Genomic DNA, 21,802 nt, shown 5'->3' on the forward strand with positions numbered 1-21,802 from the left:
ATTCAAACAGGGTGCACCGGACATCAGGCGGGGACCCCAACAGTCAGACACCCTCTATCCTGTGTTGTGTTATGGCACATGCCCTTTAAAGGGGTATTCCCATCTCAGACAATGGGGGCATATCGCCCCTTTGCCCCCATTCATTTCTATGGGGTAGACGGAAATAGCCGAGCCAGCACTTGGCTATTTTCGGCGGTCCCATAGAAATGAATGGAGGGCGGCTGCGCATGCGCAGTGCGCCCTCCGTTCATTTCCCCGCTCCGCACCTATCAGACAATGGGGGCATATCCTAGCGACATGCCCCCATTGTCTGAGATGGGACAACCCCTTTAAGGGTACACAAGTATAGGTGAAGGACCCCTTTGTACATGGCACTTTCTGCCAGCCACCAGGATGGAAGGTACTTACGTCATCTAAGTCTTTGCCTGATTTCTTGGGCTGCTTTAAGGGCTTCTTCTTCCCACCTGGAAAACAGAAGACTTATCATCACCTGAAGGGAACAGCGAGGGAGGCAGTGCCCGCCGATAACCGGGTACAGGTCACTGATGCCAGTCATGCACATAGAACAGAATCTACCAGAGTCCAGCTTTCATCTTGCACCCTATAAACAGTGATCTGATTGGCTGCTCTGGACGGATTACTTGAAACCAAAGTTATTTACTAGGATAAGGGCCCCTATCTGACAACCAGGAGCCTCATCATGTGTTGTCAGCCTCTGCTGGGACTTGTAGTCCCATATCACCCCTCTAGTTCATTTCGCCTAGAGATAGCCTCTTTTTTAAAGCGAACCTGTCACTGGGATTTTGGGTATAGAGCTGAGGACATGGGTTGCTAGATGGCCGCTAGCACATGTGCAATACCCAGTCCCCATAGCTCTGTGTGCTTTTATCGTGTAAAAAAAAACGATTTGATACATATGCAAATTAACCTGAGATGAGTCCTGTCCCCGACTCCTCTCACGGACAGGACTCATCTCAGGGTAATTTGCATATGTATCAAACCGGTTTTTTTTTTTACACAATAAAAGCACACAGAGCTATGGGGACTGGGCACTGCGGATGTGCTAGCTGCTATCTAGCAACCCATGTCCTCAGCTCTATACCCAAACTCCCGGTGACAGGTTCCCTTTAAGGGCTTATTATGACATATATATAATAAAGCAGGGACACTAGAACCCGGCCAGTGATGACCGCCCGTAACCAAAGGCAACTCCCAACCAGGATGGCACCGGATCCCGCCGCTCCCAGTTTGAATCACCAACCTTCTCTTCCAGACATCTCCGCGGCTACTGGTAAAGCAAGACCCCGAACTACACCGGAAGAGCTATCTAACTTACTGCCTGTACAACAAGCACTTCCGCTCTAGCTCGCAAATAGGCTACAAAGGACGCTGAACTGCGGCGGATGTAGCTGTCAAACGCACTGCCTGAACTGAAAACTTTCCGCCTAAAACTTGTAAAAACGTATAGAAAGCTATAGCACCTTGACATGTTTTAGGTAAAGAAACTGAACTTTCGCGGATTTTATTGGTTATAATGTGTCGTGCGCTTTTTGAGATTAGAGTTGCAGCCATCTTGGTACACCCTTGTTAGTCCTTGGAAGGATGATCGCCGCCATCTTGCTACTCTTGTTAGCGTCTATAATGTACTATGACAGCGGATGCATGGTGGCGGCCATCTTGGTCCTCTCAATATTAGCAGGAAGACTTGAAGTCTACGCAGAGCGTTGTCACCTCTGTGTCTTCTGTAGGGGGGATCCTTTTGGCTTAGGAAGGATGTATGAGATGACATAACGAGTCAGGTAAAAGGAAAACTGGAAAGGGTGCTTTTCTGTCATTCAGGCATCAATGACATGAATGAATGCAGACATAGGACCTTGCTTGTCACCACGTACTGTGGTGCAGCAGAGCTGAGTTTGTAATTGCTTTGGTGTGAGTGCTAAGATGTTACACAATTTGAGCTCTGCTACATCTGCATTCATTGTATTATTATTCATATACCTTTTATAAATATGTTTATTTTATACCAGGGGTTTATATATACATTTTATAGCAGGGTCAGGTGTCTACCACATCGGACGTCACTGACATTCGCCCCCATAAACCGATTTTTAGCTCTGCTCCATTTAGTGGCGGACTTTACCACCATGCAAAGCAAACAAATGCTTGGGGCCCCGCAGATCAGGAGGCCCCCTGCTGGCAAAAAGTGCTTACTGAAAAAACCTGCACAGGGGCCCGGAGGATGAGGAACAGCAAGGTAGTACCAGGCGGCACTGCTAAGCGAGCCACTGGAGGCGGAGCTTATTGAGGTGCATGTGAGCAGTTAGGGGCCCCACAAACGCCAGACCCTCCCCTGGATCCGTTAGGACACCGCAAAGAATAGTGACTCCAGCATAGCTGCATTGTCTGCTGGAATGTGAGGTGGTCTGAATCCCCCCCCCCTCCTAGCGAATGGGAGGGTCAGACTTCTGCTCCGGTCCTCCTCCATACTTTACACTGCAGCAGCTAAAGCACCAATATCAGATGTTCATTGAAGGGTGTACGAATGTGTCGTCAGTAGGATCCATCTTCATTTTTAACAGAGCAGAAGGTGCAGGGGATGAGGAGTTTCATATGAACCCTTTGCATAGAATCATTGGGGGGGGACGCTTCTTGGACCCCCTCTGATTACTGAATGGGGGTCCTGAGTCCTCTCAGTTTTTTTAATGGAGTGTGGATCTCGCATGCTCGCTGCCACTTCGTTCAGTGTATATGGGACTGGCGGAGGTAGTTGGTGCAGTGCCCAGGTGGGGGAGGCACAGTGTAACTGTAGGACTCGGGGGGGGGGGGGGCGGCCTTGAGGTTCACACCTGGTGGTCCTGAAGATGCCACATTATCGGAATTTTCCATGATGGCGTCTCCTTTTAAAGCTTCACATTAATAAATGTTGGAATCTCCTTTTATTTTTCTCGCAGGTCTCGTGTCCGTCCATAGCAGCGCCCCGCTATGAAACATCTCTGTGGCTTACAAGTTGGCATTGGTGCCATGAAGCCTCCTCACCTTCTATCTTTTCCGCCAACCCAAAGAATCAAATTGCTGAGTATAAGGGCGCTGTGCTCCCCTGCGTCCAAGCCTCCAGACCTCCGACCCCCTCCCGAGGCCTCTGGTGTCACCCCCTTACAGAAATGGGTGGAAAGCGGTAAAACTCTGGGTAGGAATTCCATGGACAAAGCATCTGCCACGGCCATGTACTGGTGGGCCCGATACGAGGAGTTTGTAGGACTTGTAGAAGTTAGAGACGCTCAAGGGAAGGTGGCTGAGGTAAGACCAGAGGATGCAGATCACCGCTGCCTGAGCAATTAGTGACATTCCGCTGCCTTTTTACTGCTACTTCTCCTCCGTTCACATCCAAAGCTGCTTTGGGAATTCTTCTGGTTGCCCTTGGAAACAGACAGCCACCCTGCTGTCAGACATGTTAGGCGTTACGGTCTTCTGAGCTCCCACAATGCACTGCTCTGTGGTATCGGGAAGCCAGCGGAATTCTGAACTTAGCTTTAGATGTGAATGGAAATATTGTACCGTAATTCAGGATCAGTGCAAGGTAAGTAAAGAAAATATGCGTATTCTGCTTATAGCAAGTTTTACCCTATCCACAGTGAGGGTCCTACCACTGGTACCCCCACCGATTACGAGAACGTGAGCCCCGTACCCTGTTGAGACCCCCTGAAATAGGTGGAGCGGCTGGTCGAAAAAAGTGCGCCGCCACTCCATTTCTATGGTAGTGCCGGAGATAGCTGAGCACTGTACTCGTCTATCTCCAGTGCCCTCATAGAAATGAATGGAGCTGCGGCGTGTTGTTCCAACCAGCCTCCGTCTATTTCAGGGGGGGCTTCACAGGGTACGGGGGGCCCCCGTTCTCGTGATCAGTAGGACCCCCACCGGTCTGATTATTCCTTTTACTGTGGATAACTGGAATAACCTTTTAAATGGAGCTGAGCTGCAGTTCCAGATACAACCCATAGACTGAGGGTGGCGCTGTATGGATGTCAAAAAGGTGTTTTCCCTTACGTGGGACCATAACTTATTAGCCATAGAGCCACTTCAAAGAGCAAATCTTACTCTGGAAGACAGCACAGCCATGGATTTTTGCCCATTGACCCCTGTGGGTTTAATGTGTTGTGTACCTAAGGCTTCCACTAATATAGCTGCTGATCAGTGGGGGGCTCAAGTGGCCAGAACCCCAGAATTTAGTGGTCCTGTAGTGAGGTTGGGATCTCTGCGCCTTTGCAAACAAACCTATGAACTAAACAGATGAAAGGGAGTTTGATTGCAGGATCAGACTACACAGCATTTGTTTGTAGTCTGTTACCATGGCGACACAGGACTGCACCCAAGCTGCATGCACACAAGACTGTTTGCAAAGTTGCATGCATTGTAGATGCTTTGTAGCAGTATAAACATCATAAGGATCATGTCCGTTTTCTCCAGGCAGAGAAGGACTTCATGGTGGCTCGCGGGATAGTGCGGGAGGCTCGTGAAACCATGGAATCCCAGCAGCTGAAGCTGAAGGAAGTGCGGGATCGCCTGGACAGAGTGTCTCGTGACGACGTCCAGTATTTGGAGCTCGCCACTCTGGAGCATAAACTTCTGCAGGTAAACGAGGGCACAAAAAGTGACAACCTTGTTGTGTTCACCCCCCCCTTCCCGGTCTGAAGTCGGTGGGGACACCTTGTAGCCAATCAGAATGTAAGAATGATGGCCGCACCAGGAGAGGAGTGTGCTGACCTTGTGAGGGACAGTGACCTGTCTGCTTCTGAAATCATGTTATCGAATTCTGGTGCGGAGACGGCGTCCTAGATGTGAGGAAGGAATGGAGGTGGATGGTTACGGATGTATAGTAGAAGCAGCAGAGCAGCACAGAGTATTTCAGGAGGTGGCTGCACCAATCTAAGCAGTGGCCTGCCTGCACATGTAATTATGTTACATGTGTCCGATCCTGGAAAACAGAGGGTGCGTAGTGGCACAGAGTATTTCAGGAGATGAGTGTGCTGATCTTGTGGAAGGCAATTGACCTGTCTACCCACGGGATTGTTATTAAAGGGGTTGTCCAGGATTTGTATATTGATGTACTGACTCAAAAGGACTCCTAAAAAACTAATTTTATTTCATTATTTTAAAAAAGACCCGTATGTGAGGATCTAAATATATAATTGTGAACTTAACTCAAATATAAGATACAATAAACATATACAAAAACGGTGGAATAATTGTCCAGGAGGAGTGGATGGGGGCAAAGAGGGTACTAAGGCGGGAAAACTTCCCCTACAGAGGCCCTATCTGCCCCTCAGCCCGGGGTATCCTCTAGTGGCGGGGACCCCCCGTCCTCCTTCCTGGCCTGTATTCCCCTAGTTCACCCTGAACAAATAAAAGGTACTTATTTCCCAAACCCCGGCGCGTTTCCCCAAAGAGGTTCTTCATGGGGCCTGTATGGGAGGAGGCTAAAATGTGCCCGATATTAGTAATGGGTGGAAAATAAATAACTAGATCTAACAATTGATAAAAGGATAGACAGACTTGGGCGGTTGGCTTCCAGGAAAAGATGCAAACGATATCATCGGGAGATCCACAAAGTTAGTGCAGGTAAGCACTCCACCTATAGTGGAACATAATTAGGTCAAAGATCTGACTGAGAGGATTACCCATAAATAACATGGGTACTCCTATTAATGTCTACTCACATGGATCGTCCCTCAGCCACAGCTTGATGCGATGATGGTGCGCACAACAATTGGTTAAGAGACTCTGAAAAATCACAGAAAAAACTAAGATAAAAACATCCGGCACGGTATGATAAATAAATGTGCGGATTTCCCTGGCCACATTCATGAAAAAAAATAAAATCACTGAAATAAGGTAATAATGCACTTAATAGAATAGATGCAAGTATTCTATATGGACCAAGCCCTCACTCTGATGTGATGAACTCTGAGACACTTAGCCAATATATTTTGATCAAAACACATCTGTGCCCGCCTACCAGCGTCAAGGTGGTCTCAGGTCAGGCGGGTCCTATGCTAAACCTAGAGTCTGGCTCGGGTATACCGCCTACTTCCGATCGGTGGAACGCAAAATCAACTTCTGGTCCGGCTGGTAAAGTGCATCGCGGATAGTTCAAGGGATTAAACCTCCTGAAGGGACGCCCCATTGTTTCAGACGTTAACGTGACACCGAATTGTGGTCTGTATTTGGGTAAAGTTCTCAGTTTGTGTTGGCCCTCCTATCATATACAATAGATTTTTTTTTTAGAAACATTGAGACCCTCACTATTGATCCGTCATGCCTTCTCGCTAGTATAGGCGTTGAATCGCTGTATAGCTCCATTCCACATGAGAAGGGCCCGGCAGCTGTGACGTATTATTTAAGTAGGAGGGGGACACAATTTGGAGCCCACAACAACTTCATCCTGGCAACACTGAAATGTATTCTTACTCATAACTTCTTCTTCTTCTACTCCCGTCTCTACCACCAGCTCAGGGGGACTGCGATGGGGGGCCCTTGTGCCCCACGTATGCTAACCTCTTCCTGGGCTGGTATCTCCAGACCAAACCACTTGGTGGGGCAATAAAAAATTACGTTCTGGACAAGATACATAGATGACATCTTTGTGATTTGGAATGGCAATAAAGAGGAATTTGCTAAATGTATTGACACCTTGAATGTAAATGGAGTCGGTCTGAAGTTCACCCATGAGATTCAGAGCGGATACATTGCATTCCTCGATGTGAGAGTATACAAACAGGGGGACAAACTGACGACCACACTATTTAGGAAACCGACAGTGACCAATTCTATTTTACACTGGGAGAGTCCCTATCCACCGGCCCTTAAAGGGAACTGGGATTTTGTGTATAGAGCTGAGGACGTGGGTTGCTAGATGGCCGCTAGCACATCCGCAATATCCAGTCCCCATAGCTCTGTGTGCTTTTATTATGTAAAAAAAAAGATTTGATACATATTCAAATTAACATAAGTCATATCTTACTTGTGGGACCAGAGAAGAGTCATATTTTCAAGCTCTGACTCATCTCAGGGTAATTTGCATATGTATCAAATATTATTTTTTTTTTTACACAATAAAAGCACACAGAGCTATGGGGACTGGGTATTGCGGATGTGCTAGCGGCCATCTAGGAACCCATGTCCTCAGCTCTATACACAAAATCCCGGTGACAGGTTCCCTTTAAAAGATGCAAACCCAAAGGTCAATACCTGAGGGTTCGGAGGAACTGCTCCGATGGGGAAGACTTCCATTTGGAAGCCAGAAAGCTGTACAATGGGTTCCGCGATAGGGGGTATCCACAAGGGGTCCTCAGGCACAGAGACGGGAAAGATCTGATCTCCTCATCCCCAGAACCCAACTGACCAAAGTAGTGGCTCCTATACGTCTTATCTCCACCTTCGATAGGGGAAACTCCGAAACCAAGAAAATCTTAGATAAGTACTGGCCAGTTCTATCGATGGATCCAGATCTGATGTAGTTAGCACATACCCCAGCATCACCTACCGTAGGGGGAGAAGTCTCAAAGACCGGTTAGTCCATAGCCATTACAGAGCCCCGTCAAAGGCAGGCACTTGGCTGGACCGCAAACCTCCGGGTAAAGCATGCGATTCTATCTCCACATCCAAAACAATAACCAGCTCCGCCACTGGGCAAATCGTTAACATCGAAGACTTCATTCATTGTAGAACCAAGGGAGTTGTGTCTATCTGCCGGTGTCTGGGTAAAACTAAGAGGGAGCTAAGAAGAAGGATTTGCGAACACATTAATGATGTTAATAAGGAAAATGTTACTCCAGTAGCCAATCACGTGTTAGAGTATCATGCAGGGGACATTTTTCAGCACTAGAGGTTATACCCCCGTCACAGCGCAAGGGCGACCGGGACAAGAAGACCCTGCAGAAAGAGGCTGAAGGGATTTCCAGACTCCGCAGTCGCCCACAGGTCTGAATGAAAGATTGACTTATAGCCGTTTTCTATGATCTCCTTTTTTCCTGAAATTCGCTTCCGCACGTCTGTACCTCCACTGATGGAGCCGTTACTGGCTTTTGGTACGAGAAGTTTCCCTAAAATAAAAAAATATGATGTTGTTCATCAAAATATATATATATATATATATATATATATATATACAGACGTGGACAAAATTGTTGGTACCCTTTGGTCAATGAAAGAAAAAGTCACAATGGTCACAGAAATAACTTTAATCTGACAAAAGTAATAATAAATTAAAATTCTATAAATGTTAACCAATGAAAGTCAGACATTGTTTTTCAACCATGCTTCAACAGAATTATGTAAAAAAATAAACTCATGAAACAGGCATGGACAAAAATGATGGTACCCCTAGAAAACACAGAACATAATGTGACCAAAGGGACATGTTAATTCAAGGTGTGTCCACTAATTAGCATCACAGGTGTCTACAACCTTGTAATCAGCCATTGGGCCTATATATATGGCTCCAGGTAATCACTGTGTTGTTTGGTGATATGGTGTGTACCACACTCGACATGGACCAGAGGAAGCAAAGGAAAGAGCTGTCTCAAGAGATCAGAAAGAAAATTATAGACAAGCATGTTAAAGGTAAAGGCTATAAGACCATCTCCAAGCAACTAGATGTTCCTGTGAGTACAGTTGCACATATTATTCATAAGTTTAAGATCCATGGGACTGTAGCCAACCTCCCTGGACGTGGCCGCAGGAGGAAAATTGATGACAAATCTAAGAGACGGATAATCCGAATGGTAACAAAAGAGCCTAGAAAGACTTCTAAAGAGATTCAAGGTGAACTTCATGCTCAAGGAACATCAGTGTCAGATCGCACCATCCGTCGTTGTTTGAGCCAAAGTGGACTACATGGGAGACGACCAAGGAGGACACCATTGTTGAAAACGAATCATAAAAAAGCAAGACTGGAATATGCCAAACTACATGTTGACAAGCCACAAAGCTTCTGGGAGAATGTCCTGTGGACAGATGAGACAAAAATCGAAGTTTTTGCCAAGGCACATCAGCTGTATGTTCACAGACGAAAAAATGAAGCATATCAAGAAAAGAACACTGTCCCTACTGTGAAACATGGAGGAGGCTCTGTTATGTTCTGGGGCTGCTTTGCTGCGTCTGGCACAGGGTGTCTTGAATCTGTGCAGGGTACAATGAAATCTCAAGACTATCAAGGAATTCTAGAGAGAAATGTACTAGCCAGTGTCAGAAAGCTTGGTCTCAGTCGCAGGTCATGGGTCTTGCAACAGGACAATGACCCAAAACACACCGCTAAAAACACCCAAGAATGGCTAAGAGGAAAAAATTGGACTATTCTAAAGTGGCCTTCTATGAGCCCTGACCTCAATCCTATTGAGCATCTTTGGAAGGAGCTGAAACATGCAGTCTGGAAAAGGCACCCTTCAAACCGGACACAACTGGAGCAGTTTGCTCATGAGGAGTGGGCCAAAATACCTGCTGAGAGGTGCAGATGTCTCATTGACAGTTACAGGAAGCGTTTGATTGCAGTGATTGCCTCAAAAGGTTGCGCAACAAAATATTAAGTTAGGGGTACCATCATTTTTGTCCATGCCTGTTTCATGAGTTTATTTTTTTACATAATTCTGTTGAAGCATGGTTGAAAAACAATGTCTGACTTTCATTGGTTAACATTTATAGAATTTTAATTTATTATTACTTTTGTCAGATTAAAGTTATTTCTGTGACCATTGTGACTTTTTCTTTCATTGACCAAAGGGTACCAACAATTTTGTCCACGTCTGTATATATATATATATACAGTGGAGGAAATAATTATTTGACCCCTCACTGATTTTGTAAGTTTGTCCAATGACAAAGAAATGAAAAGTCTCAGAACAGTATCATTTCAATGGTAGGTTTATTGTAACAGTGGCAGATAGCACATCAAAAGGAAAATCGAAAAAATAACTTTAAATAAAAGATAGCAACTGATTTGCATTTCATTGAGTGAAATAAGTATTTGAACCCTCTAACAAAAAAAAGACTTAATACTTGGTGGAAAAACCCTTGTTTGCAAGCACAGAGGTCAAACGTTTCTTGTAATTGATGACCAAGTTTGCGCACATTTTAGGAGGAATGTTGGTCCACTCCTCTTTGCAGATCATCTCTAAATCCCTAAGGTTTCGAGGCTGTCTCTGTGCAACTCTGAGCTTGAGCTCCCTCCATAGGTTTTCGATTGGATTAAGGTCCGGAGACTGACTAGGCCACTCCATGACCTTAATGTGCTTCTTCTTGAGCCACTCCTTTGTTGCCTTTGCTGTATGTTTTGGGTCATTGTCGTGCTGGAACACCCATCCACGACCCATTTTCAGTTTCCTGGCAGAGGGAAGGAGGTTGTCGCTCAGGATTTCACGATACATGGCTCCGTCCATTTTCCCGTTTATGCGAATAAGTTGTCCTGTGCCCTTAGCAGAAAAACACCCCCAAAGCAAAATGTTTCCACCCCCATGCTTGACGGTGGGGACGGTGTTTTGGGGGTCATAGGCAGCATTTTTCTTCCTCCAAACACAGCGAGTTGAGTTAATGCCAAAGAGCTCTATTTTGGTCTCATCAGACCACAGCACCTTCTCCCAGTCACTCTCTGAATCATTCAGGTGTTCATTGGCAAACTTCAGACGGGCCTGCACATGTGCCTTCCTGAGCAGGGGGACCTTGCGAGCCCTGCAGGATTTTAATCCATTGCGGTGTAATGTGTTTCCAATGGTTTTCTTGGTGACTGTGGTCCCTGCTAATTTGAGGTCATTAACTAACTCCTCCCGTGTAGTTCTAGGATGCTTTTTCACCTTTCTCAGAACCATTGACACCCCACGAGGTGAGATCTTGCGTGGAGCCCCAGAGCGAGGTCGATTGATGGTCATTTTGTGCTCCTTCCATTTTCGAACAATCGCACCAACAGTTGTCACCTTCTCTCCCAGCTTCTTGCTAATGGTTTTGTAGCCCATTCCAGCCTTGTGCAGGTCTACAATTTTGTCTCTGACATCCTTGGACAGCTCTTTGGTCTTTCCCATGTTGGAGAGTTTGGAGTCTGCTTGATTGATTGATTCTGTGGACAGGTGTCTTTTATACAGGTGACTAGTTAAGACAGGTGTCCTTAATGAGGGTGACTAATTGAGTAGAAGTGTCTAACCACTCTGTGGGAGCCAGAACTCTTAATGGTTGGTAGGGGTTCAAATACTTATTTCACTCAATGAAATGCAAATCAGTTGCTATCTTTTATTTAAAGTTATTTATTCGATTTTCCTTTTGATGTGCTATCTGCCACTGTTACAATAAACCTACCATTGAAATGATACTGTTCTGAGACTTTTCATTTCTTTGTCATTGGACAAACTTACAAAATCAGTGAGGGGTCAAATAATTATTTCCTCCACTGTATATATATATATATATATATATTTAAATGATATCTCTCAGTATCTTTTGTGTGGACTAATGTACTCTGTAGCAAGGTGCCCTTATCATTCTCCACAATACCGGAGCGCTCTATCATTGGTAGTAACTTTATTACTTCTGATAGGGTTTGGGGCCAAACTGGGCGATGCGCTTTCCCCGCCGGATCTGAAGTTATCCAGCGTTCCATCGACCGGAAGTCTGTATTGAAGTATCCGCGATGCGCTTTACCAGCCGGAACGGAAATTGATTTTGCGTTCCACTGATCGGAAGTTGGCGGTATAGCGTGTACGATGAGCCCCCCTTCCCCTATTTAAATCACAGCCTGTTAACCATATGTTGTGCGCACCATCATCGCATCAGGACATGGGCCAGCTGTGGATGAGGGACGATCCATGTGAGCAGACATTAATAGGAGTACCCTTGTTATGTTCCATTATAGGTGGAGTGCTTACCTGATATAACAAGGACAGGTGCACTCTGCGGTCTTACTAAGCCCTCAAACTGGTGTTAAAATTGAGAGATTAGCCAACATGTCCTACGTGAGGACATGTCTGAGCCCGAGCACCGCGCCAAGGTTTCTCAAGTAGCTCGGGACCTAACGCTAAACCTACCTGGGCCGTGTGAGCAATACCAGGAGCCAGCGGGCGAATTACAGGAGCGCAAGGTCCGACTCCCACCTAAGACTGGCTGATATAGCCCGGGCCTCACATGTGCACCAGAATGCTGCCTGTGGATGGAAATAAAGGCACATTCAGACTAGGAGTTTCTACACCTCCAAAAAATACAAACTACAAATTGGCGTGGTATTAAAAAGCAGGAAGTGCTCAACCCCACATGCAGTGGTGCATCTATACCGGGGGGGGGGGGGGGGGGGCAGATGCTGGAGGTTACTGGGAGATTGCTTTGAGTCGGACCTTGCGCTCCTGTAATTCGCCCGCTGGCTCCTGGTATTGCCCACACGGCCCAGGTAGGTTTAGCGTTAGGTCCCGAGCTACTTGAGAAACCTTGGCGCGGTGCTCGGGCTCAGACATGTCCTCACGTAGGACATGTTGGCTAATCTCTCAATTTTAACACCAGTTTGAGGGCTTAGTAAGACCGCAGAGTGCACCTGTCCTTGTTTTTGTTATATTATTTATACTGTTTATCACATGCACACATTTGCTATCCTGTGTAGGATGTCCATTGTGGTACTTGTGGTCCGCTGCAGGCATCCTCCATTGTATGCATTTTTGCTGGGGATTGCCATTAGCAGCGGGCCACAAGTGCAGGATCTGCCCCCCCCCCCCCTGTATAGATGCACTACTGCATATGGGGTTGAGCACTTCCTGCTTTTTAATACCACGCCAATCTGTAGTTTGGGGTGCTTACCTTCACTAACTTTGTGGATCTCCCGATGGAATCGTTTGCATCTTTTCCTGGAAGCCAACCGCCCAAGTCTGTCTATCCTTTTATCAATTGTTAGATCTAGTTATTTCTTTTCCACCCATTACTAATATCGGGCACATTTTAGCCTCCTCCCATACGGGCCCCCTGAAGAACCTCTTTGGGGAAACGCGTCGGGGTTTGGGAAATAAGTACCTTTATTTGTTCAGGGTGAACTAGGGGAATACAGGCCAGGAAGGAGGACGGGGGGTCCCCACCACTAGAGGATACCCCAGGCTTAGGGGTAGATAGGGCCTCTGTAGGGGAAGTTTTCCCTCCTTAGTACCCTCTTTGCCCCCATCCACTCCTTCTGGACAATTATTCCACCGTTTTTGTATATGTTTATTGTATCTTATATTTGAGTTAAGTTCACAATTATATCTTTAGATCCTCACATACGGGTCTTTTTTAAATAATGAAATAAAATTAGTTTTTTAGGAGTCCTGATTTAAGTCAGTACATACTATTTTGAGAATAAGACCCAGGGTGATAATTCACCATAGTATCTAAACACCTTCAGATAGATTGGTATATTGATGGGCTATCCTCAGGATGGGTCATCAATATCTGATTGTTGGGGGTCCGATGCCCAGTACCCCGCTGATCAGCTGTTTGAAGAGGCCGTGGCGCTTGGCTACATAGCATAGTGGCCGTGCTCGGTATTCCAGCTCAGCCATGCACTTGAACAGCCCCGAGCTGCGCCTAGGCCATGTGACCGATGTAAGGTGACGTCACTGGCCAAACAGCTGATCGACAGAGGGTTGTAGGGAGTCGGACCCCCACCTATCAAATATTGATGACCTATCCTGAGGATGGGCCATCAATATAAAAATTAAGGACAGATCTATTGTGTGACAAGGGCCATGTGATGTAAGGAGGGGAATGGAGACGAGTGGGGGGTCACAGATCCATAGTGGCACAGAGTATTTCAGGAGGTGAGCGCACTGGACAGCTGCCAGAGACGTGTTATGATGTAAGGAGGAACATATGCTGGAAAAAGCAGAGTACCCAGCAGCACAGAGTATTTCAGAAGGTGAGTGGGGGGTCATGTAATTATGTTGGTGAGGACATGACTCCATGTGTCGAATTTTAGTGCCCTAATTAAAGGAGGAGGACAAGGGGTGGTCACAGGTATATGGCAGAGGGAACAGGGGTGCCCAGCAGTGCAGAGTATTTTAGGAGAGGAGTGTGCTGGTCCTGTGGTGAGATGTTTCATGCATGTGACTGAGGCAGGGTCCTAACGTGAATGTACAAATGAGTAGCAGGTATCGGACAAAATCCACAGCAGCACCAAGTATTTAACCCCTTAGGGACCAGCCTGTTTTGGGCCTTACAAGCATTTTTCTTCCTTTTTTCATCGTCGCCTTCCAAGAGCTCTAACTTTTTTAATTTTCTGTCTATATAGCTCTGAGGGCTTGTTTTTTTTCATTTATCAGTATAAATAACATAATATCTATATTCAGTGGGTCAGTATGATTACAGCGATAACAAATAAAAAAATTTTTTATTGTTTTTTAACGTTTTAACGGTACTAATTTTTATGCAATAAAACCCCTTTTTTAACAGGAAGAAAATCTTTTTGTATCGCCCCTTCCCGTGACCCATAACTTTTTTTTATTTTTCTTTCTATGGAGTTGTGTGAGGGCTTGATTTTTGCGGGACAACTTGTAATTTTCATTGGTATCATTTTGAGCAAAATGACTCTTTGATCGCTTATTAAGTTTTTTTAGGTGGCAACTAAGAATAAATTAGCAATTCTGCAATTTTTTTTTTTTTAGGCGTCCCCTGTAGGGGATAATTCACATGATATTTGTGTAGTGCGGGTCGTTACGGACGCGGTGATACCAATCATGTGGGGGAGATTTAATTTTTACAATTTATTTTTAATTCATGCGCTCCCACTGTCACCACTTACATGCGGTGGGCGCTATTTCCCGCGGCATGTAAGGGGTTAGAGCAGGAGCGTGGCTCTCATGTGAGAGCCAAGCCCCCGCTCTCCACTGCATGGGGGACCCGTACAGCTCTTAGGGCTCTTGCACGCGACCGTATGCCCTCCGAGATATACGGTCCGTGAGTGGGCCATATGTCCCGGAGCAGCATTGATCGTGCGCACGGGAGTACACAGCATTATAGATTACAATGATGCTGTGCAGGTCGGACTGGCCGCGGGTCTGTTGTTGATCTTATGAGTGCGGGACAATAGCCCCGCGGGCGGCCCAACGTGCACAGCATCATTGTAATGTATGATGCTGTGTACTCCCGTACACCCGATCAATGTCGCTCCGGGAGTCTGGGACATATGGCCCGCTCACGGACTGTATGTCTCGGAGGGCATACGGTCGTGTGCAAAAGGCCTTAGACAGGGATGCCTTAAAAAGGCGTCGGCCCAGCCTAAGGCCCCTTAGTTGCCGCCTTAAAAAGATTTTGTTGAAGCAGCATGGATTCTACAACTTTTATTTAAACATTCGTTGCGTTCACATTATCAGAGCCTGGGAACCGTGTTACATTATGCACCCCACCCCCCATAAGCTCCATCAAAGACATTTTATTACTAGCGGACATGTGACATCTGCTTTTAATCTTTTTTAAGATACTTTGTGACTTTTTGTTTTCTTTTAAAATGTTTTATTTATAGAAGAAAAATTTCCTCTTCTGAAAAAATTGATCTGTAATTAACCTTTCCATGACACTTGTCCAGAAGATATCACATAACTGCATCCCATCCAACCAGCTGGCCACGCGCACTGCTTCTTACCCATGAGGGTGCGGTGTAGCGCGGCTTCCAGAGCCTCTCTGCTGTGGTATATATCATGGGTCTCCAACTGTTTTGGAACTACAACTCTCAACGTGTTGTTCAGTGGGCTACAGCCTGTGGGTGAAGTTAGGAGTATGGCGCCACCTGGTGTTCACAGCCTATAGCACTCTGCTTATCCATCTGCTGAGCTGAGTGCTCACAGGCAGGTCTCTGCATAGTGGTCCTCTAGTCACTGCAGGGCAGCCAATAGAAATAGCTTTCTCCCCCTGCTTGTCAGCAAAGAGCTGATCCTCTGCAGTAGCAAGGCAGTATATCTTCAGCTGCCAGAAGGAGGAGGAGAGCCCACTCTGGACTAAATTACTTTCCTTCCCTCTCTGGAAGCCCAAACAAATGGCTTTCTCCCCTGCTTTTCTGCAAGGAGCTGAACCTCTGCAGTGGCATGGCAGTATAGCTTAGAAGGGACTATATTCTCAGATGCTAGAGGGGGGGGGGGGGGGGAGATTGATTTTGTCCAGAGCCTAGAGCCTACCACTAGCAGTGTCAAAAATGACAAAATGATGAAAGGGTATTTTTAATGCAAGTAAATTACTTTAAAATGGCTATTACCAGTTATTCAGGACTTGCATGAAAATGATCGGGTAATTGACTCTTACTGTGTATACAAGCTTAAGTTGGCGTTCCTTACCAGAATTAATACAGTTGAAAAAAGACATAAATCCATCAGATTCAACCAAGGGATGGGTTCCTTAAAGAAGACCTTTCACAGGATTTTATTAATTGAGATAAGTACCTGTACTTGCGGGGGTACCCCCAGTTGATGCTGCCACCCTGCCTGTTTTGTTAAAATAGCGCTCCTACGCCGCGCTGTGCCCCCCAGTATTTTCCCCGCTCAGTATGCAATTACTGAGCATCGGAACAGGGAGGAGGAGACGCCAGGGTTTCTCAATGGGCGTCTCCTTCTCCCAGGCTGTCCAATCATAGCGGAGAGCGTCACAGCCAGGGAGAAAAAACCTCCCTGGCTGTGACGCACTCCGATGCGATTGGACAGCCTGGGAGAAGGAGACGCCCACAGACAGAGACTCAGTCTCCCAGGGGCGTACCTAGAGCATTTGGCACCCGGGGCGAACCCTTTGTTTGGTTAAGAAAACATGCACAAACTTTTTTCAATGTTTTCAATAATATTTATTACAAATTACACCCCCTCCCTCCCCACCTTAATTACACCCCCTCCCTTAATAACACCCCCCCCCCCTTAATTACACCCCCTCCCTCCCCACCTTAATTACACCCCCCCTTAATTACACACACACCCCCTTAATTACACCCCCTCTCTTCTCCCCTTAATTACACCTCCTCCCTTAATTACACCCCCCCTTAATTACACCCCCTCCCTTAATTACACCCCTCCCTCCCCACCTTAATTACACCCCCACCCTTAATTACACCCCCCCTTAATTACAAACCCCCACTTAATTACGCACACACACACCCCTTAATTACACAATTATTTACTCACATTTTGATGATGCCTCAGGCTCCGTCCGACCGCTGGTAATGGATCCTTCCGCTTCGGTGAAGGCGGCGCGGCGTCAGCGTCGTGACGTCATGTTGCGCTCCGCCGCAATAATCCTTCGACAGAAGCCGGCGCCTGGCGGAGTCGCGTCGCGGTGCAGCAGTGGAGGGGTGACTCCGTCATGGCACCCCCCTTGTGAGTGGCACCCAGGGCGGGCCGCCCCCCCCCCCCCCTTGGTACGCCACTGCAGTCTCCTCCTCATTGTTCCGATGCTCAGCGGGGAAAATACCGGGGGGGGGGGGGGGTAGACACGGTGTAGGGGCTCTATTTTAACAAAACAGGCAGGGTGGCAGCATCAGCGGGGGGTACCCCGCAAGTACAGGTACTTATCTCAATTAATAAAATCTGGTGAAAAGTCCTCTTTAAAGGGGTTCTCCAGGAATAAAAATGAAAATAGTTAAATATTATTTTATAATAAATATATTCACAAATATCTTTCATTACTTAGAATGGTTTGTTTTGTCTAGGGAGCAATCATTAGGAGAAATAAAATGGCCGCCGTCCTATCAGTACACACAAAACCCGTCCTAATCACACAGGAGGACAAGTTACTTCACCACAATGAGCCATAGAGCTGCCTCATCCTCCTCTCTGCTCGTCAGGAATCAGGATCATAACCCCTGACGAGCAGAGAGGAGGATGAGGCAGCTCTTTACCTCAGTGTTGTGAAGTAACTTGTCCTCATGTGTGATCAGGACAGGTTTTGTGTGAACTAATGGGACAGCAGCCATTTTGTTTCCCCTGATGACTGCTCCCCAGACAAAACCAGCCATTATAAATAATGAAAGGTATTTGAGAATATATTTATAATAAAGTAATATTTAAGTATTTTCATTTTCTTAATTCTCAGAGAACCCCTTCAAAATGATTAGTCCTGTATGGAGACTTACTGGCAATGCTTCCCCGAAACACCTGTCTGCAGATGGATATTTGGCTTGACTATTTTCCCTCTCCATGTTCCAAGGCTTGTTATAAAATATGATTGACTCATTAGGGCTACTTCCACAAGGTGGCGCTAGCGAGATGGTTCTTTTTCCTTCCTTGCACACTGTATATAATAAATATATATTTAGTTTTGAAGGGGGCGTACAAAATGTGATTGCCTTCTTCCAGAACCAACGCCACACCTGTCCGTGGCTTGCATCTGGTACTGCAGATCTGCTCCATCGAAATGAATGAGGCCGCGCTGCAGTACCACTCACCACCTGTGGAGCGCTGTGGGGCTGTTTTTGTACGATATAGGTCAAGTTTTATAATCCTGTGCACCGTGTATGACGACGTATCCAACAGACTGACCTTGTGCTAATTAATTCTACTGATAAGCCCAATGCTGCCAGTTCTAATTAGCCAAATATTGTTTGCCGTAGTTTTGGATCAGATTGTGCGATTTCTAAGACTGATTTCGGATTATTTTCCCCGGGACATTCATCTTCCCTGTTTCCTGTGACTGTTTCCTCTTCTCAATGACTCACTAAATCAAATTCTGCCCGTCCAGACCATCAACTAATCCAATTCAGCGGACTGGTGTAGAGCATGTGTTGTGGATTACTGAAGACATAAAGCCATAAACCACGGGGGCGGAGGTTAACCCCTCGAGGACTGGCGCAAGTACTTTATTATCTGTGTGATGTGGGTCCTGATGCTAAAATGATTTAGATTTGTAATTTTTATTTATTTATTAGATGTACTCTATATTGGACATGGGAGAAACAAACAGCGCAACGTCATGTAGAGGAGGTGACACTTTATACCCAGTCTTTTGCGGTGAAGCTGCGTGATCATGTTTCAAGGGTGATCTACTCCTCAAACCGTAGATCTCAAAGGGGGTTCTCCACTTAGGACTTCTTCCTTGACATTAGGCTGATGACCAAGTGTTCTCCTGCCGATCCCCAGCGCAGCGATCAGCTGTCATCTGTGGGTAAATCTAACATTGTGTTTCCCTGCAGCGCCTCCGCAGGGGGAATTAGGCATTGCACAGTGTCCATTCATATCCATGGGATGTCTGTGTAATGCAGGACAGAATGGGTCCTCCAGAGCTCCAGAGTGAGAGATGCCCTCTGTAGCTGTTTTCCAGTCTGGTCAATAGAAGAAAACCCTGAACAGAGGACCCCCCCCCCCCCCGTATTATCTCAGGATTGGGTGTACGACAGAGTTTTCTGAGATCTTTTTACTGATTGATTACCTATTCCCTGGATAGGTCATCGGTATCTGATCCTGATCAGTGGGGGTCCGACATCCGGGACCCCCACCAATCATCTGTTTGAGAAGGCACCGGTGCTCGCAGTAGCGCCGCGGCCTTCTCTCAGCTCACCAAGCGCAGCGCTGTACATTGTATAGCGGATGTTCTTGGTTTCCCGCTCAGCCCCATTCACTTCCATGCGACTGAGCTGCACCTAGTTGATGTGCCCGATCAATATGACGTCATTGGCCTAGGCCAGGCATGCTCAACTTGCGGCCCTCCAGCTGTTGTAAAACTACAACTCCCACAATGCCCTGCTGTAGGCTGTTCGAGCATGCTGGGAGTTGTAGTTTTGCAACAGCTGCAGGGCCGCAGGTTGAGCATGCCTGGCCTAGGCAAAGCTGAGAGAAGGCCGCACCGCTACTGTGAGCACCACTGCCTTCACAAACAACTGATTGGCGGGGGTCCCGGGTGTCAGACCCAAACTGGTCAGATACTAATTACCTATACAGAGGATAGGTCATCACTAAAAAGATCTCTGAAAACCTCTTTTACTGGACCACCCAGTTATTTCCAATAATATCACTATTGTGCCCTATCATTTTTTTTAGCTTCTAATAGGTATTGGCATATGAGCTGACCATCTAAATCTGTCTGTAATGGACCCAGCAGTCAGGTACATGCCCGAGTACTCTTTCTAATGGTCTTCTGTGTCTTCCACCGGTCTGGGGTCTCTGGATACAGCAGACATCTGTAAGTGGCCCAGTATAACGCTCACAAGGGAGAGCCCCGATAGTCATTTTCGCCTATTCATCCATACACATGTGAGACTTCTGGTAGGTCGTGTCCGGATAGCCATTAGTTTATACACTGCAGCTAATCTGAAGGAGCAGAACCGCAGTGTAAAGCATGGGAAGAGATCAGCAGAGTGAGGCTGTGATAAGTGTAATCTGACTATTGAAATTTACTATTATTTTTTTATTTCGCCCTTTAGGAAGAAAAAAGATTAAGAACTTCATACATCAACGCCGAGGAGTCGGAAAGAGAGAAGTTTGCTCTTTTCTCCGCCTCCGTGAGGGAGAGTCACGAAAAAGAGAGGACCAGAGCCGAGCGGACTAAAAACTGGTCCGTCATCGGCTCCGTACTGGGGGCCCTCATCGGGGTCATGGGATCAACTTATATTAACCGCATCCGGCTCCAGGAGTTGAAGAATTTGCTCCTGGAAGCTCAGAAGGGACCAATCAGCTTACAGGAGGCGATCCACGAGCACGCGTCCGTGCACCAATCCCAGCAGAAGGATTTGGGAGACCTCATTGTAGCATTAAGAAACAAGGTACCTGCTGACCTGCCGCCATCTCAAGACCCTCAGAGTGCCAACATGGGGTCTTCGGCAGTGGATCAGGTGTTATCGGCCATTAAGGAGCACATGGCCTATACTAAAGAATCCGGGAAAAGCTTGGAAGGTTTGCAGCAGATCTGTGGAGACCTGGAGAAGAGTCTTGGTAAGGTGGCAACTGAGATGCAGAATGCAAAGTCCAAGGTTTCCTTGAAGACCACAGAAGGGTCGGTCCTCAGCCCTGGTGGCGGAGGGCAAGGAGGTTCCCTCCAGGACGTTATACTTGAATTATCTGAGGCCGAGCAGAGGCTGGGCTCCCAGATCAATAGGAATTCCCTGTACAGCACGGCGCTGACATGCACCGCACTCGCTGTCGCATTCCCAGTATTGTACGTTTTACTTAAAGGAAATTAAACCACAAGAATAAAAGAATCCTACAAGGAGCAATGATTTTACACAAGGTTGTGGCTTCTTTATTGTACAGATTCACAAATTTTCTGGGAGTTCACCTCTTAATATCAGAAGACATCAACAGTAAATGGTCAAATCTGGCTTTTCTAGGAAAAAATGGAGACAAGTGGCTACCTGGCACGCTAGCGCCGCTTATCTCATGGGGGGGGGACAAGGTCAGTCAGATCTTTGCTTCTCCCGATAACATGGAATTATTCGATCAGTTGATGCCACCGCGAAAATCAGATGTGATAGTAAATGACCTGAGTCTGCGAGGCTCTCTGAGAATCTGTTCCTGAGAAAGCTGGATGGTCACCAGTATGGCTGCCGTGACCACCTTCATGGGGGCTGTCACCCAACTTTCTTAAATGGAGTCTATCACCATGTAGAACAGAACCATACCTTTAGGGGCTCATGCACACAACCGTTGTTTTTTTTCGCATCCGATCCGCATTTTTTGTGGCTGTGATGCAGACCCTTTCACTTCAATGGGGCTGAAAAAGGATGCTGTCCGCATCCTTATGTCCGTTCCGCAGCCCCGCAAAAATATTGAACTTGTCCGAATTACAAGGATAGAACAGTTCTACAGGAGGCTGGACGTTCCGTTCCGCAAAGTGCAGAACGCACGCGGCCGGT

At 46.6% G+C, this 21,802-nt stretch overlaps 1 protein-coding gene across 1 annotated transcript; it reads left to right on the top strand.

The window, feature by feature from the left end:
* The first annotated feature begins 1,670 nt into the window (after positions 1-1,670).
* LOC122943465 (mitochondrial potassium channel-like) lies at positions 1,671-21,165 on the top strand. Its single transcript, XM_044301230.1, has 4 exons — positions 1,671-1,799; positions 2,952-3,297; positions 4,465-4,629; positions 20,375-21,165. Exons 2-4 carry the CDS (start codon positions 2,983-2,985, stop codon positions 21,128-21,130), a joined length of 1,236 nt encoding a protein of 411 aa, XP_044157165.1. The 5' UTR covers positions 1,671-1,799; positions 2,952-2,982; the 3' UTR covers positions 21,131-21,165.
* The last annotated feature ends 637 nt before the right edge of the window (positions 21,166-21,802 follow it).

The sequence above is a fragment of the Bufo gargarizans genome, chromosome 7 (genome assembly GCF_014858855.1).
Source record: "Bufo gargarizans isolate SCDJY-AF-19 chromosome 7, ASM1485885v1, whole genome shotgun sequence".
NCBI classification, from domain to species: Eukaryota; Metazoa; Chordata; class Amphibia; order Anura; family Bufonidae; genus Bufo; species Bufo gargarizans.